General features: G+C 46.5%; 1 protein-coding gene across 1 annotated transcript in view; it reads right to left on the bottom strand.

The window, feature by feature from the left end:
* FANCD2 (FA complementation group D2) overlaps window positions 1–15,119 on the bottom strand; it is a 1,101,131-nt gene that overhangs the window by 397,544 nt on the left and 688,468 nt on the right. Inside the window, exon 34 of the mRNA XM_086938826.1 lies at window positions 4,808–4,935. Within this exon, the coding sequence (XP_086794952.1) occupies window positions 4,808–4,935 (128 nt within the window). The remainder of the gene's footprint in view (window positions 1–4,807; window positions 4,936–15,119) is intronic.

The following is a 15,119-nucleotide window of genomic DNA, read 5'->3' as shown; positions in this document are numbered from 1 at the left end:
GAATCGGGTGTCCCCCCCGGATCGAGCCGAGAATCGCCGCCGCCGGCCTGCAGCAGGAAGTCAGGCAGGCCGGGGGCGGGACCGTGGGACAACAGAAAGTCGACGTACCTCCCCCGGGGCTCCCAGGAGGAGGGAGAGCCCCGGAGTGCAGGAGCAGAGGTGCGGCCGCCAGCGGAGCTCCCGTCTGGAAGGGAGAACCCCGCCCACCGCACCAAGCCCGAGGGGCAGCACCAGAGCAGAGTCTGCCATCCCGGTAAGTGACCAGGGAGGGGGGCGTCGGGCACATTGCTGGTGCCCGCCCCTCCCCTCTAGTGCGAGGCAGCATTTCGTCGATTTCAGAGTCCCCAGGACTTTGAGGCATTTCCTTTAGCCAGAGCCAGAGAGGCTCCAGCGGGCCGGGTGCTCTGTGAAGGCAGGGCTCTCATGTGGTGAGAGAGCCCCGCAAAGCGCTACCGCCGCACCGGGCCAAGGAGGAGACGCCACCTCCCACCCAGCAGGTGAGTGCAGGCGTCCCCGCGGGTCGTTCCTCTGTGCTCTCTCTGCCTCTAAATCCCCGAGACGCTCAGGGGCATTGCTTTGTTTTACGAGCCCCGAGAGGCTCTTGGCCCCATAATTTACTTCGATTCCCCCATGAGGGACTTCAGCAGCTGCGGGGGTATTTGTGTATTTCAGAGTCTCCAGAGGGGGGACTACAACGTCCTGGGCCCACAGTTGTTGCAGGGCCCGAGAGGCTCAGGGGGCCATGTCCATGATCTCGAGCCCCAGAGGGGGGCTCCAACGACCCCGCATTTATCTGTTGAGCCTGCGGGCTCCAAAGCTGATTTCAGGGCATTTTGTGTTATTTAGAGCCCACGGGCTCCAAGCCCACAGAGTTTCTCGAGCCCAGCGAGGCTCACGGGGACAGTCAGTTGGTTTGTTCAGAGCCTGTGAGGCTCCCCAGTTGGCCCCATCAGTGTCTCCACAGCTGCCCAGCACTTAGTGGGCAGCTGCTACATTTAGGCCCCTGACATTTGGGACTGCCACAGGTTGTGGCTTACGTAATTTCTGCGTATTAAGTTGTTCTCACACCGCTGAATGTATGGTTATGCATCATGTGTTTTGTTCCTATGCCTATACCCCTAAATGTATGGTGATACTTAGGTGGTTGTTCTTTCTAGTACAGGTGTCCCTGTGAGGTCCTGGTTCCCTGCGATATATTCTCCTAAGGTGGTTAGGGTTGCGTAGGTGGTACTTACCTGGTACCAGTAGTTACAACGTGCTATTTCTAACAGTATTTCTAGTTCTAAAAGTGCATATCCCTGCCAGTGGTCCATGTGGCTATGTCCCGTACATATCCCCTGTAAATTCTAACCGTGCCTGTTGGCACATTGTAAAGTGTTTGTTTCTATCTAATGTGTTTTGCAATACAAAGGCTATTTTTACATATACCTTGTGTGGAGTTCCTTTTGTGGGGGGCCTGGGATGTTGTTGCTGGTGGGTGCATGCGCAAATACTTAACTTACATTGCCTCTGGGGTAAGCCTTACTGCTCAAGTCACACTACCAAGGGGGTGAGCAGGGGTTATCTTGGTGTGTAACTGCCTTGCCCTGACTTAGGAATGGTGGTCTCTGACTGACTTTGGCGTGAGCCCTGACCAGCCAGGGATCCCATTTCTAACAACAATCATCTGGAGGATGTCTATGACTCACTGTGGCAAGCCAGCCTTCAGCAACCAGTTATTGAAGTATGAGAAGACTGGTATTCCGAACCTCTAAAGATGTGGTGAGACCCCCGGCACCAATTTAAAATACACACGAGAGGAGCTGGGGGGAGCACAGAAAACTAATAAGCATCCTGCAAATCCAACATCACCATCCTCCTAGATGAAGGGAAGCTAGAACTTGGGCCAATGTGAGCATCTTGAATTTGTCCTTCTTTAGAAAGAAGTTAGGAGGGCGAAAGTCTAAAATAGGACAAAAAGCTCCATTCTTCTTCAGTACAGAATACAACCTGGCCAAACTTCCTCAGAACCATTCCTCCCCTTTAACGAGGCTATTAAGGACTTAATGATGGCCACTTGAGCCAAGCCGAGTTCTAGACCATCAAACAGTCGACAGGTTGCCAGAAGACACAGACCTGCTCCTGGAGGCTCGATTTTCCATCCTCTCCTTGAAAGCTGATTGTCCAGGCAGGCTCAACCCATAAGTACTCCCTACTATGCCTCCTGAAAGGGAATCAAAACGAATGGAGACATCTGATACTGAATGGTCTCTTAAGTCTGTTTCACCCTTCGCTCAGTGAATGCTAGTTGCCTTTTGGGATGCTATTCGTATGGGTTTTGGTGTATGGTCGGCGAAATCTTGCGCACAGTCCCTTAAGAATTTCACACCAGTCTTTCGCAGAATATTCAGGATGACCAAGTCACAGCGAAATAGGTCATCCACTCTGGGCTGGACACCACTGACTGTTTGAACAGGGCTTATCATACCCAGCTGATGCTTTGGCACCAAGTGCAGATGAGATTAGTTGGCTTCTCTAGTGCCATGCAGGTGTCCCTGTTGGACATGCAATTTAATGGCATTCATCTCTTCAGAGACAAGGCAGACTCTGCCCTGGAGCGCGTTAACGAGAATAAGACTACATCACACTTAGGGGCACTGTACTGCTCGGTTCCCTACCTCTCCCACCACCACTACCAAACCACTTTAGTTTGCCCTTAGTAGCACATGACTATCCCACTGGAGGCAGGATGAGGTATTACCTCCACAGGAGGTAGAGCATTACATTAAACAGATGTGTGCTTTAAGCCAATTGGAAAGGATATGCACTACTATTCCTTTCCACTCCGCCAAATACACTGTCTACACCAGAGCAGTTTTCTGAGGACAACTTTTGCATCTTACTGAAGGAAGCTGATGCTTTTTTGGACAAAGAAGCCATCAAGAAGGTTCTCATACTGGAAATAAGGAGCAAATGTTACTCCCATTATAGGGCTTCCGTCAGGCCGCTGGTCTTAACTTCGACCGAATGGGAGATGGAGGTCCGATGCTGTTGCTGCCTTCCCTATCATCAGGGCAAAGGAAGCCAATTCCTCTGTGGAGGGGCCTTGGGGGAGAAAGAAGAAGTTTGAGGTGAGTTCAACCTAGTGTCTGGGGAGAAGTCAACCTACTGTCATTCTGATAGTGCATAAAAGATTTATCTCATCATAGCGGTAACATGCGTAACCAGCATCCTCATCTTGTGTTGCACTGAATCAGAAGTCAAAGAAATATGTAATGGCCTGCATAGAGGCATAGTCCCATCTGAGTCAGAAAGGATTGAATAGGCTGTGGGAGAGAGGTTAAGGGGGGCAGTGATATAGGTCGAGGTTGTGCCGGATTTGCTTAAGAGTCCAAAAGAAAAATTGATGATTATATGTCATCTGCGGAGTATACGTGTGGAGGACAGGCCAAAGCCTAGACACCGGGTATGAAGTCAGGATGGGTGTCGGACCCCCAGAGTAATGGAAGACCCGGTAGCGGAGTCAAGAGGTACATATGGCATTGAAGACACATCTGCCAACAGTAAACCGACTGGAGTTCTCCTCAGAGCCTTGGGGCCTAGAAGTGTGCCAGAGAGAGCCAGAAGGTGCTGAAGATGTGAAACATGGTCTCCTAAACGGATTCAACATATTGCTGCATCGCCGATGGGTTCAGTAATTCGGGTTGGATCGAGATAAGTTGTGGAATTGGCTTTGCAGAAGGAGACGGAGACCAAAATCGAAAGGCACCCTTGCGGCCACGCTATTTCTCCTGACGAGACTGGTGGGAAGATGAAGAATTACACTTTGACTACTTGTGTTTTTTTTTTTACTTTGGCTTACCTAAAGACTTCAAATGTAAAGAGGCCTATGCTGAGAGCATCCTTGAGAGTGAGAATATGCATGCGTCCTCAAATTTGACCAATGCCGGCCCTTACACTCCCCTCTGACTGTGTTTGGTCATGTAGAGCTTGGCTCTGCAGTCCTAGATTGCTTTTGAATTCATCCTGGCACAGATCCAGCAAAACTTGGATTTGTGTGATAAACCAAGGCACCAGAGACAAACAGGGTGTGGGTCTGTCACAAACATTTGTTACAGTCCCTGCAGGGTTTAAATGCCCTGGTGTATGAAGGGGACAAAACAAATACTGTCAAACAAAAATATTTAGGTTGCGAGCTCTGTCTCAGTGTCTGAAGGCGCAAAAGGAAAGGGACAGAGGGCATGGATCAGTGGAAGTTACACGTAACTCCAACATTACTTCCGTGGATGGACTCAGTCATTGCAGAAAAGGCCAATGCCACCTAAGCGCATGCAATGAAATGCCGGTGAAAATTCTCTGGATCCAGTCTGACATCTGTGGGTATTCACAAGGGGAGTAATATTTGCAGATAAAATTATCAATCAGAAAGTCTGTACTTTGACTGTGAAATGTGAACTGATGAGTGGCTCCTGACCACACTTCAAAACCCAGTGGATCAGATCCACAGAGACTGGGCAAGAAATCATACAGGGAGTCTTGGTAATGAATCTGTTTTCCCAAGGGACTTTAACACTGGTACTAGGTATGTGGTATTTCCCATCAGTATACGGATGCTAATAGGAGATATGTGTATTCTGAATGGATTATGAAATAACTACAGACAGCTTGCATCTCTCTAGAGCTTCAGGGAAAATGAATCACTACAAAAGTGATGCTACTAAACTGCAGTTGGAAGATCATGGAGGGTCACAAAGCTCAACCAAAGAGAAATTACCTTTCCCAGCACATTATCTTTCTAAAAAAATACACAACAGGTACAGCTCCTTACCTATTTTATCCTTATATTGGCTGGTTGTTGTCTTCTCTGCTATCACTATCAGAAGTTGAGCAAGGTGGAGAGCAGAGGTGAGGCTTGGTACACTGCTCTGGAAATTCAGTAGGTAATGGAAGCTCTGGCTATGGGCAGAAGAATAGGGTATTACAAAGATATAAAAAGAAAATCAGATAACAAAGATAAATCTGTTTAACATACTGCAGCAAATCACTTTTTACATGAAAAAATGTGAAACACAATAGGGACACTGGGTTAAGGAAAGGGTCTTGTACTGACCCAATCGTGGCCCAGCAGCCACCTCTCCTGGTTTCTTGCAGTCTACTCCGAAATCTGGATATAATCCAACATATTTCCTTGGTGCTGTTCCAACTGGGCATTTAGGTCTCACTGCAGAGCCCACATATGCCATCTGACATTGTTACACAAGCAGAATGAAAGAGGCCAACAGCCTAGGGGTGTGTATGTACAACTTCGAGGACCCACTTGTATGATGTGATTGCTTTCCACCCCTGAAGGATGTATTGAATCCTACCTCCAACAGGGTGGGTGGGTTGCCGGAATGGTCACACTAAAGCCGTTTTGCGGCTGTGGTTGATGGAAGAGTGAGGGATTAAGCTGTATGTTGCCCCAAATGCACTGGGCATTGTGTTTGTGAGCCACAACCTGAGTCACGTATAGGCTGAAAGGCCTACTGGCACTGCATAAGCATCTGGCGTTGGCCATGCTTAATTTGAGCCTGTGGTTTCCGGTGTTCAGCAACGGGAATAATTTGTTAACACTAGCATTTATAACAGTTTGCCACATGGTGGCACTGTGTCTAATTTCCTTATAAGCACAACAGCTGTTTATTAATTTAATACACATTAGAAATGGCTAATACAGGTCACCCAAGCCATTCTTATAGCTTTGGGGGCCTGGAATAGTCTGAACTGTCACACTTGTAGGAGTGTGACGCTTAGTAGGTGTGTTGATGTTGTCATTGGCAGAGATGGCAGGGGCAATGGGTAGTGCAAGCTGCAGAGAGCTACTGACTAGGGCTCCAGCACTTTTTTTTTTAACTAAGCACTGTTGGCGAAACTGAAAACCCCTGCCATTGCCACGGAGGGTGCTAAATTGCTGGTGGAACTGTCTGGTGGAGCAGACAGAAAGACCCAAGGAACATGCTGTGGCCCTGCTTTCCTTAAAGCATTCCAGGTAGTAGCCAATTTCTCGCCAAAAAGATGAAAGCCATTGAACAGTATGATCATTAACCGTTGAGTGCGCACGTCGGCCAATGGCCGCCGCGAGCACTACCTTGCTAGTGCTACGCACGTCCATTGGCCGACGCAGCCCTGCCAACTGTTTAAAACTCCTGCACTGCGGCGGAATCCTCGCCGCGGTTAAGGAGTTAAAGATGGCTGGAGGCTCCTGGAGAAGCCAGAAGACCTCCTCCAGGCATGGCACTTTTGTACTACACTCTTACCCATCACCCGACCTAAGAAGTCGGTCATGTCCAAGCCAGGGTGAATTACAAACTTAGCTGTGTCGCAGCCATTCTTCAAGCCCAGAGGTCTTCTGGAACTGCTGGTAAAACTTGGGCCACCGTGTCGCACAGGGCATGGGAACAGCAGCCTAGAAGGCAGTTAGCATTTACTGGTGGCAGAGAAATGCTCATGGAGAAAAAGATGGGCTTGCCAAATGTCCCTACTCTCTTAGGCTCATGATCAGGTGTGGTGGTGGGGAAGGCGTTGGGATGGACTTTATTGGTGGACACCTGTACCACCAAGATCCAAAGCGTACTCACTGGGACGACGGAAGGCTGCACGAGCAAACACTCGGAAGGTGGTAAAACTTATGACAACAAATAATAAGGGATAATACTAACACAATTGGGAGAGAAAAACTAACGAAGACAAGGAACTATTTGGGGAAACCAGGATGGAGGTACAACTGGTTAAAAGATAACACTAACCATACCAACGAAACAGCCCTGAGGAAGTCACGGCCACCAGCCATGGGATACGAAACACATGTTGGCTAAAAAGAGGCTAAAAATAGGACTAAGCAAGAACATATGAGAATAAACCTAACAAATACAAAGAAAGACAAGAATTGTTGATATCTGTTATTTATGTAATACATGTTGACATTAGCGTGTGCTAGGGAAACTCTTTTTTTGTATAAACTGGGTGATTTTGGTCATCCAACTGGGGAGTGGGTGATATCTCCACCTCAAAGCACCGCACATAAATAAGTTCACAACAACTTTCAAGTATACTTCTGTAGAACGCAACAGAACCTTCTGCAAACCTCACCCGCACTAGAGTATGCGGGTATAACGTGGGCCACCATGTCACACAGGGCATTGGAGCAGCAGCCTAGAAGGCAGTTGGCATTTACTAGTGGCAGAGAATTGCTCATGGAGAAAAAGATGGGCTTGCCAAATGCCCTTATTCTCTTAGGCTCGTGATCAGATGTGGTGGTGGGGAAGGCGTTGGGATGGACATTATTGGTGGACACCTGTATCACCAAGATCTCAGACATATGATGTTGTGTAAGAAAGTCAGTGTCAATTGGGGCTGCCCTATGGTGCAGAGCGACCTGCCTTTTAGCTAGTGTTTCAGAACATGGTTTCGCCCAAGAGGGTATCCGTGGTGGCATTATTAAAGGGTACTAGAGGTTCAAGAGGTACCTGAACATATTGGAGTAGCTCTATCAGAACATTGGTCTCCACCTCCATAGTAGGGAGCTGTAGTTTTATTATTTCTGCTGCCCTCCGCATAATAGCAGCAAAGGAAGTTCTTTCGTCTGTAGCAGGGTTGGGAAAAAAGAAACAAGGACAGTATCTGGATAAGAATCCAGGCCACTAGCACCTTGTAGTTCTTCATACACATTTTTCTCATCAAATTAGATCCACAATCAACCCCTTCACCAAGATTTTCATTGTCTGTGTCAGTGCTGAAAGGATCATTCAAGGTCTGGACCCTAAAACGTGGTAAGAGCAAATCATCAGACCCTTAAGGGTTGTCAGCATTGGTTGAGGTCATGGTCGATTCTGCTTGGAGTCGGAAAGCGCATTGGGTTGTGAATCCTCATCTGGTTTAGGCATCAAAGTGAACGGAATTTTGATTTCTTATGCTTCTTCTTGAACTTATCCAAAGTCTTTCACCACGATGATTATTTGTCGGTGGAAAAGGACATTCCTTTCGACTTCCATTAGTCATGACATGGAGTCTTCCTAGGTTTGGCAACATGCAGCTTTGCATCGTGGTTCCATATGTCCTTCAGATTTACCCATTGTTCTAGGTGGTGACATTTTCCTTTGCATACTGGAAAATTATTTGGTAAAAGAGTCTTGAAAAGAGCATGGTGTGGCTTCAGATCTGCGTCTCAAAGAATGGAATGAAAGGAACTGGAGTCAACAAGCATGGGTGGCGCTTAAACGCGGCTCTGCTTGAGTGGAATGACGGAGTGGAGCTGCATGATGTCAACTTCAGATCCAGTCTCACGCCTGGGAAATAGTCACACGGTGTGGAATCTGTTGTTAGAAGTATCCACCAGAAGAATTGTGCATAAAACTCACCAAGCACCACAAACTGCTCACTGTTTTGTGCATGAGTTGCTTTCTCAAGAGTTCAACTAAATTCCTTTTGAGCCTAATCGCTTCCTTTAAAACTGTGTAATAGGAATTTCATTGCATTCAAATCTACTTCCAGCTTCTTCAATTTGTTAAGACCCGTCTCAAAGGGAGACGTATATGGGAATTAAGGTCCCACAAGAGTATTACATGATGAGTCAAAAACGTTTATACGCCTTTATTTAAAATTAAGAAAAAAAATGAGAGAAGAAAGCCTTGCTCAGGAGGTTCAATAGAAAAGAAAGCGAAAAGTAAGCCCTGCTCAGGCGCTCAATAGAAAGCAGGGATGGTTGCTAAATTAATAATTTACTTACCTTTGGTAACGCTCTTTCTGGTACCTTCGTAGTGGTATTAATTCAAATATGTACATGAGCCTCGAGTTACACAATAAGTGGAACTTATCTCCGAATGAGAGACGCTTTGAAAGCTCCAATGCACAGACATGCAAATATTGCACACTCTCAGCGTTGGTGAATAGATTGAGCCAAGATTGTGCCTATTCGTGGAAGAGACCTTGCACTACCTCTGGGTGAAATGGCCATCCGTGATACGCTCGGCAACGGCTGAGTTCATCCCCCTGGCATTCAAAGATCCCGCCAGGTGCTACACCATCTGGAAAAACCCCTGGAGTTCCAACCACGTCAGAAGGCACAGGGTTCACAACTCTACTCCACCCTGCTTGTTGTAGTATCAGATTGTGGTGGTGGTGTTCGTGAGCACCTGAACCAGCCTCCCTTTGATGAATGGCAGGAAGGCTTTCAACGCTCAGCCGATGGCTGTCAACTCAGATGCAAAGCATTGGTCACCACTTTCAACTCAGGGTACTGTGGGGTAAGGTCTTTTACTGACTTAATCGTGGTCCTGCAGCAACAACTGAAGGTCTTTTGCACTCTCATCTGAAATCTGGACTTAGTCAGAAAGGCCCGTTGGTGTCTGCCATTTGGACGTCAGATCCCACTGTAGAGCCTGCATATGCCACCTGGAGTGCTTGACTAGCAGGATACAGGAGTCATTAGTCCCAGTGGTCTCAGAATCATCCTCACTGAGTTCAAGGACCAAGGACGAAGCATTGGAATCATAGCCTGAATTCCCTGAACTCTCTGTTCCAGGGCATAGGCATGAAACTACACTGTGTTCCGAATGGCTCAGATGAAATGAGCATCAGAGGGGTTAGGTGTGATTTCGGCATGTTGAGAGTGAACCCCAATGATGTTAAGGAGCTCATTGGTAGACTGGAGGTGGGTAATGACTGCCTGGGGAGAGTCTGCTTTATGTACCCAGATGCTGAGATAGGGGAAGACTGGGACCCCAGACCTCAGAACATGAGCTGTGAACACGTCATCTCTTTCGTGAACACCCATCGCAAATTCTCCTGTCCCACCATGAATCGCAGATGTCGCTTGTGGGCCTACAGGACGGGTATGTGAAAAACGCTAATATAGTCTCCAGGGTCGAGGTCAGGCAATACCTGGGCCAAGGTGTGCATCATGAATTTATCGTTACAGAGGAAGGAATTGAGAGGGTAAAGACGAAAATAGGGCAGAGGCCTCCAAACGTTGTAAGTACCAGATAGTAGTGGGAAAAACAACCACAACCTACTTCTGGTGTGATCGCCCTCTCAAGGGCTCCATTGGTCAAAAGAGCACAAACTTCCTGTCATAAAAGGGACAGGTGGTCTTCTGTCAACTGTTCGAGAGAAGGTGGCAAGGGAAGTGAGGTTTGCAAGAATGGAATTATGTAACCCAGCTGAATGATGAATAACTCCAACTTGTCTGAGGCCATGGCCTGCAGCTTGGCAGAAAGTGTTCGATGCTGCCACCTATAGAATAGCTGTGTGTCGCTAAGGACACACTAAAGAAATTTAGAGGCTGCAACAGATAAAGGGGGTGGTTGACTGGGCTGCATGCTGCCCCTGGTGCCCATGTGGCCTGTGGGAACCTTCGCTGCAGGTACAAATTAGCTGAGTAGGTTTATGTGCCGGATGTGGTGGCTGATGTTACTAGAACGCCCTACCAAAGCCAAATCGGGGTGAAAACGAAAAGGCATCAGACCTAATGTTGTAGACAAACCTAGGGAATGCGCTGTAACCCAGCTGCTTTTGAATTACTAACCACAGAATCAGCCTTGTCACTGAAAAGTAGGGGAACCATCAAAGGGCATGTTCATAAGGCTGGACTGGACAACAGTAGAAAATCCAGTGGACCGCATGCATGTGTGCCTGTAGAGGGCCACACTGATGCCAACAGCTCTGTATTAAGGCCACAAGGATTAGTAAACTTGGCTGCATTACAGCCATCCAACATGATAGGCTTCCTCAAGAACAACCAGAAGGATCTGGGCCACTGAATCCCATAAGGCACAGGTTTAGTGACCGAGAAGACATGTGTAATTCACACAAGGCAAGGCAATTATGCTCGACAAGAATGCTTTGCATCCAAATATGCCAATCTGTTTCAACTTCTATTTCAGGAGGAGCTGTAAGAAAGCAATTAGAATAATTTTACTAACAGAAGCCAGTACCAACAGACTTTCAGGAGTAAGGTGTTGAATTAGAGTTTGGGTCCCAGGGTACAGAGCGATGGCAACGGGCAATCTGTCAGTTGACCAGGTGGCCAGCACAGGCTTGGCCCTGGTCCCTAGAAGGGTGTTGGTAAGAGCCTCACTAAAAAGGAGGAGAGGCTTGGAACTAGCCTGATCAGGCTGAAGGACTTCAGTTAGGACACTGGTCTTTGCTCCTTGAGTGGGCTGATGGAGGTCAAGAAATTCTGCAACCCTCCTCATCACCATTGCAAAGGACGCACTCTCCTCAATAGCAGCGCCTGGAGGAAAAAATAAAAGAGTTTCTGGAGATGTATCTAGGCCACCAGCACCTTGAAGGTCATCTTGCCAAGTGCTACCTTGGTATGGTTAGGCAATCTTGTCTTCTGCATGGTAATGTCCATTTTCAGAGTCAGTGTCATGAAGGAACAGTTACTTCCTATGTGGTAGAGGGGCAGGATTGGTATGAGAGGAATTGCCTGGATTGGAAGGAATAAGTAGCACCTAGCGTAGCCTCGGATGAAGCCAGCGCAGAGCCCGCTCTGAATCAGAGAGCACTATGGGTTGGCCACAGTCGTCCAGCATTGGTGAAGTCGGTATCAACATCTATAGATTGCGCTCCAGCATAAAGTGTGATGCTGGAAACTGATTTGTTACCAAAGTCGGCATGGATCCAGATGGCGCAGAGAGACATCCCAACTGTTAAACCTCAGTTGGTTGACCTCTCAGCTCTATGGGGCCAAAACCCAATCTCCTACCCTTCAGCAAACTCTTAAAAACTCTGCTTTTTAACAACTGCGTCTAATCTGCTGAGTTCATCTCTTCTGTCCACGTTTGTCTGCAGCGCTGGGATGCCTCACTGTAGCTATGTCGCTATATAAATGTTTTGTTTCATTTAATTTGTGTGGGAGAGGTGCGGCGCAGAGGCCATGGCATCTGACTATGGAGCACGGGCCTCACGGTTCGATCCCAACCACTGGCGGCAGCTCAGCCCAGCACCACATGACTCTGGGCAATAGCTCGCTTAATCTCCCCGACGGCCCCCAGCGTCTTGAGACCCTTAAGGGTGATTAGTTTGAGCTTTACGAATACCGGGTTATAACAACACATTAAAATGTTGCTCTTTCGCACACTTAAATAGCAGTGTAACACAAAAACAAACCACTTATAATAGCAGAGAACACCTCTCAATGGAAGCACAATTATATAGCGTGAGCTCACTTGCTGCCCAATCAAGTCCACAGATGAGCTTGTCCATCAGTTGAGCAACCCAACCTATCGGCAAACGTCTGCATTCGGCCCTTCTTGGCACCACTCCCAGAGGAACAGTTGCCATTTCAGAGGGTTATGCCAGCATTAAGCATTGTCAGAAATCCTATGAGTGAAAAGATTTCCCCAATATTGTATCAAGCACCACTCCTGTAAATGGAAAAGCTTGTGCTGGAACAAGCCGAGACATTTCCAGACAGAGAGAATTCAAATGATACAGTAGATGGGATGAAGACTCCTCTGGTGTTTTTGTCTTGAGCAGCCAATCATCCAAATACGGAAAGATGTGGATAAGATGTTTATATGCATGGATGTGAATCAACAACAGCTATTACTTTCATAAACACTCTCGGAGCTGACACAAAGTCAAAAGACAGATCGGTTAACCCCTTCCATGCTCATGACGGAACGGTTCCGTCATGAGCGTCGGTTGGCCTGTGCTCATGACGGAACCGTTCCGCCATGGTTCCATAGGCCCAATGGAACGTTCAGCACAGCGCAGGAATTTGCGCCGCGCTGAACGGGTTAAGTAACTGCTGAGCTCTCACCACAAATCTGAGTAAAATTTTGCACTTATGGTAATTATAAAGTATGAGTACAGGTGGTCTTCAGACACCATTGAGACCTGATTGTTAAGGCATTGAAGACTCTGTTGAAGCAAAACTATCTTGAAATTTTGCACTTTCAAAACTTTATTCAAAGGATAATAGTATAGAAAGGGTCCCTATCCTTCGCCCCTTCTGGGAATCCAGAAAGCATCTTGATTAGCCTCTCTTCCTTTTCTCACTTTTGTAGGATCAAACTTCATTATATTTCATCACAATTTTTGTTTAGCAGTGAGACGATGGAAGGTATTACAGGTGGTGTATTTCCGAAGGGGGGGTGGGAGGACTCAAATGGATAATATAATCAGGTAGCATGTAACCCCAGAACTACCACACTGTTGCTGAAACTAAGAGGCTGGTGATACCAGTGCTAAAGCGTGTTATCACTTTGCTTAGTTCAAATCGTTCCAATCATTATCTGAGTAAACATTGCTGGAAAAATCAGGGGAGCACCCTAGCATCCACTGATCTAGTAAGTGCATAAACTGTGACCAGGCTAGTATGCATGCTCTACTCGGATTCCTCTGGGCCACCTTTTACCCAGTGACTGAAAGAGCTGCCTTAATACGTCCTAGGAAATGCAAGGTTGTATGCTTAGCAGTTAGTATGTGAGAATCTTGATAAAAGAAAAGTTTCATTAAAAGCCATCAGCTATGATTTCTCATTAAAAAAACGGAGTTCCATTGTCATCAATGTCTCTTCAATTCAGGGCCTGAGGTTACAGTGGGAAAAGTGTTTTTTTTTTCTTGACTCAGAACTTCTTAACTGCTACACCTTCTGGCATGGGTTGCGGAATGGGTCCATGAAGAGTGCTAATCCTAGGAGCTCCGGGAAGGCATGATCTTTTGGGGCTCCAGGTGATGGTGGTAGACAGGGCTACAGCCGGGTGGATCCAGCTTACAATACAGGAAGCGTTTCTACTGTTGACTGCAATCCTTAGACTGAATATTTAATAGTTTAATACTGCAGAATACACCAAGAACTCTGCTCCCTCCTGATAAGGCAAGATAGCACCAGCAAACTAATTGGAATGAGAGAATTGCACTGCTGCAGTAAATATTGAGGTGGTGCGGCTCTGCAGTGATTATAGTTACTTTAGGGGAAGGACATACCTACTTAGTGTAGGAGGTGGCAAAAGGGTTTCACCCCCAATGCAGTCCTGACAGCACCTGGGCCTGTGGCAAAGAAGATGATAGGAGGAGTCACCGGAAGAGGCGAGTGAGGTGCTGTGTCTGCTAAGGCCAGGACAAGGTGCCCGCATTAAGACTGGCCTGGCTTAGGGGGGTTCGCTAATACAAAGGACAGGTACCTCTTCAATTGAGGGTCCTGCAGTGTCATAAGGAGTTGCCAAATACACAACTAAGATGTGCAGCCTAAAGCGAACAGAGGGATTTCTTCAAACTACGATCACACCATGAGTGATGTTAATAACTGGAGGGAAATGGGCATCATTCCTGATAAGGGGTTCTTACAAGTTGACATACAGATCGTGGAGTTGTCAAAGCCTGCAAAACAACACCAAATCAACTGTTAAGTCTCAACAAAAATAAAGTAATAAAACATGTACCCAGGGCTTGTAAATAAATGCTACTAGTGGACCTGAGGAACTCATTGTGCCACCCACTTAAATAGCCTTTTTTAAACAGGTTTCAGGTCTGCCAATGCAGCTTTTGTACAATTTAAATTGCCATTTTAACAGGTAAAATAACCCTTTTGCCTAGGCCTCAACATTCCTTTTTAAAACATTTAAGTCAGCCCTAAAGTAGGCCCTAAACAGTCCTTAGGGCAGGGCACCATGTATTTGAAAAGTTGGACATGTACTTTTAAGTTTTACATGTTCTGGTAGTGTTTTTCACTACTGCAAAGCCTACCTTAGGATAACATTGGGTTACCTAATTACATTTAGTAAGTGATAACCTTTAACTGGAAACAGGTACGAATATCACATTTGGTCTCAAATTAATTTTAATTTACAACCCTCTTAAATGGTACAGTCGTATTTCATGTCACAATTCTGAAAATGCCACTTTTAGAAGATTATAGTTTCAACAAAGTGCCAGCAAGGGATTTTGTTAAAAGAAATATTAACAGAAATCAGACTCATAAAAAAGATTCCCCGTGTTGTTGTTGTTTTTGTTTGGCTCTTATCTGTCTATAGGTTAGACATACAAAAGAATTACACTCAGATACCAATTAGGTTGGGTCATACCAAGTAACTAAACAAAACCTCAGTCTGATTTCTGTTAAATATTTCTTTGAACAAAATCCCTTGCTGGCA

The sequence above is a fragment of the Lissotriton vulgaris genome, chromosome 9, assembly GCF_964263255.1.
Source record: "Lissotriton vulgaris chromosome 9, aLisVul1.2, whole genome shotgun sequence".
Lineage (NCBI taxonomy): Eukaryota > Metazoa > Chordata > Amphibia > Caudata > Salamandridae > Lissotriton > Lissotriton vulgaris.
This window is presented reverse-complemented; position numbering and strand designations above follow the sequence as displayed.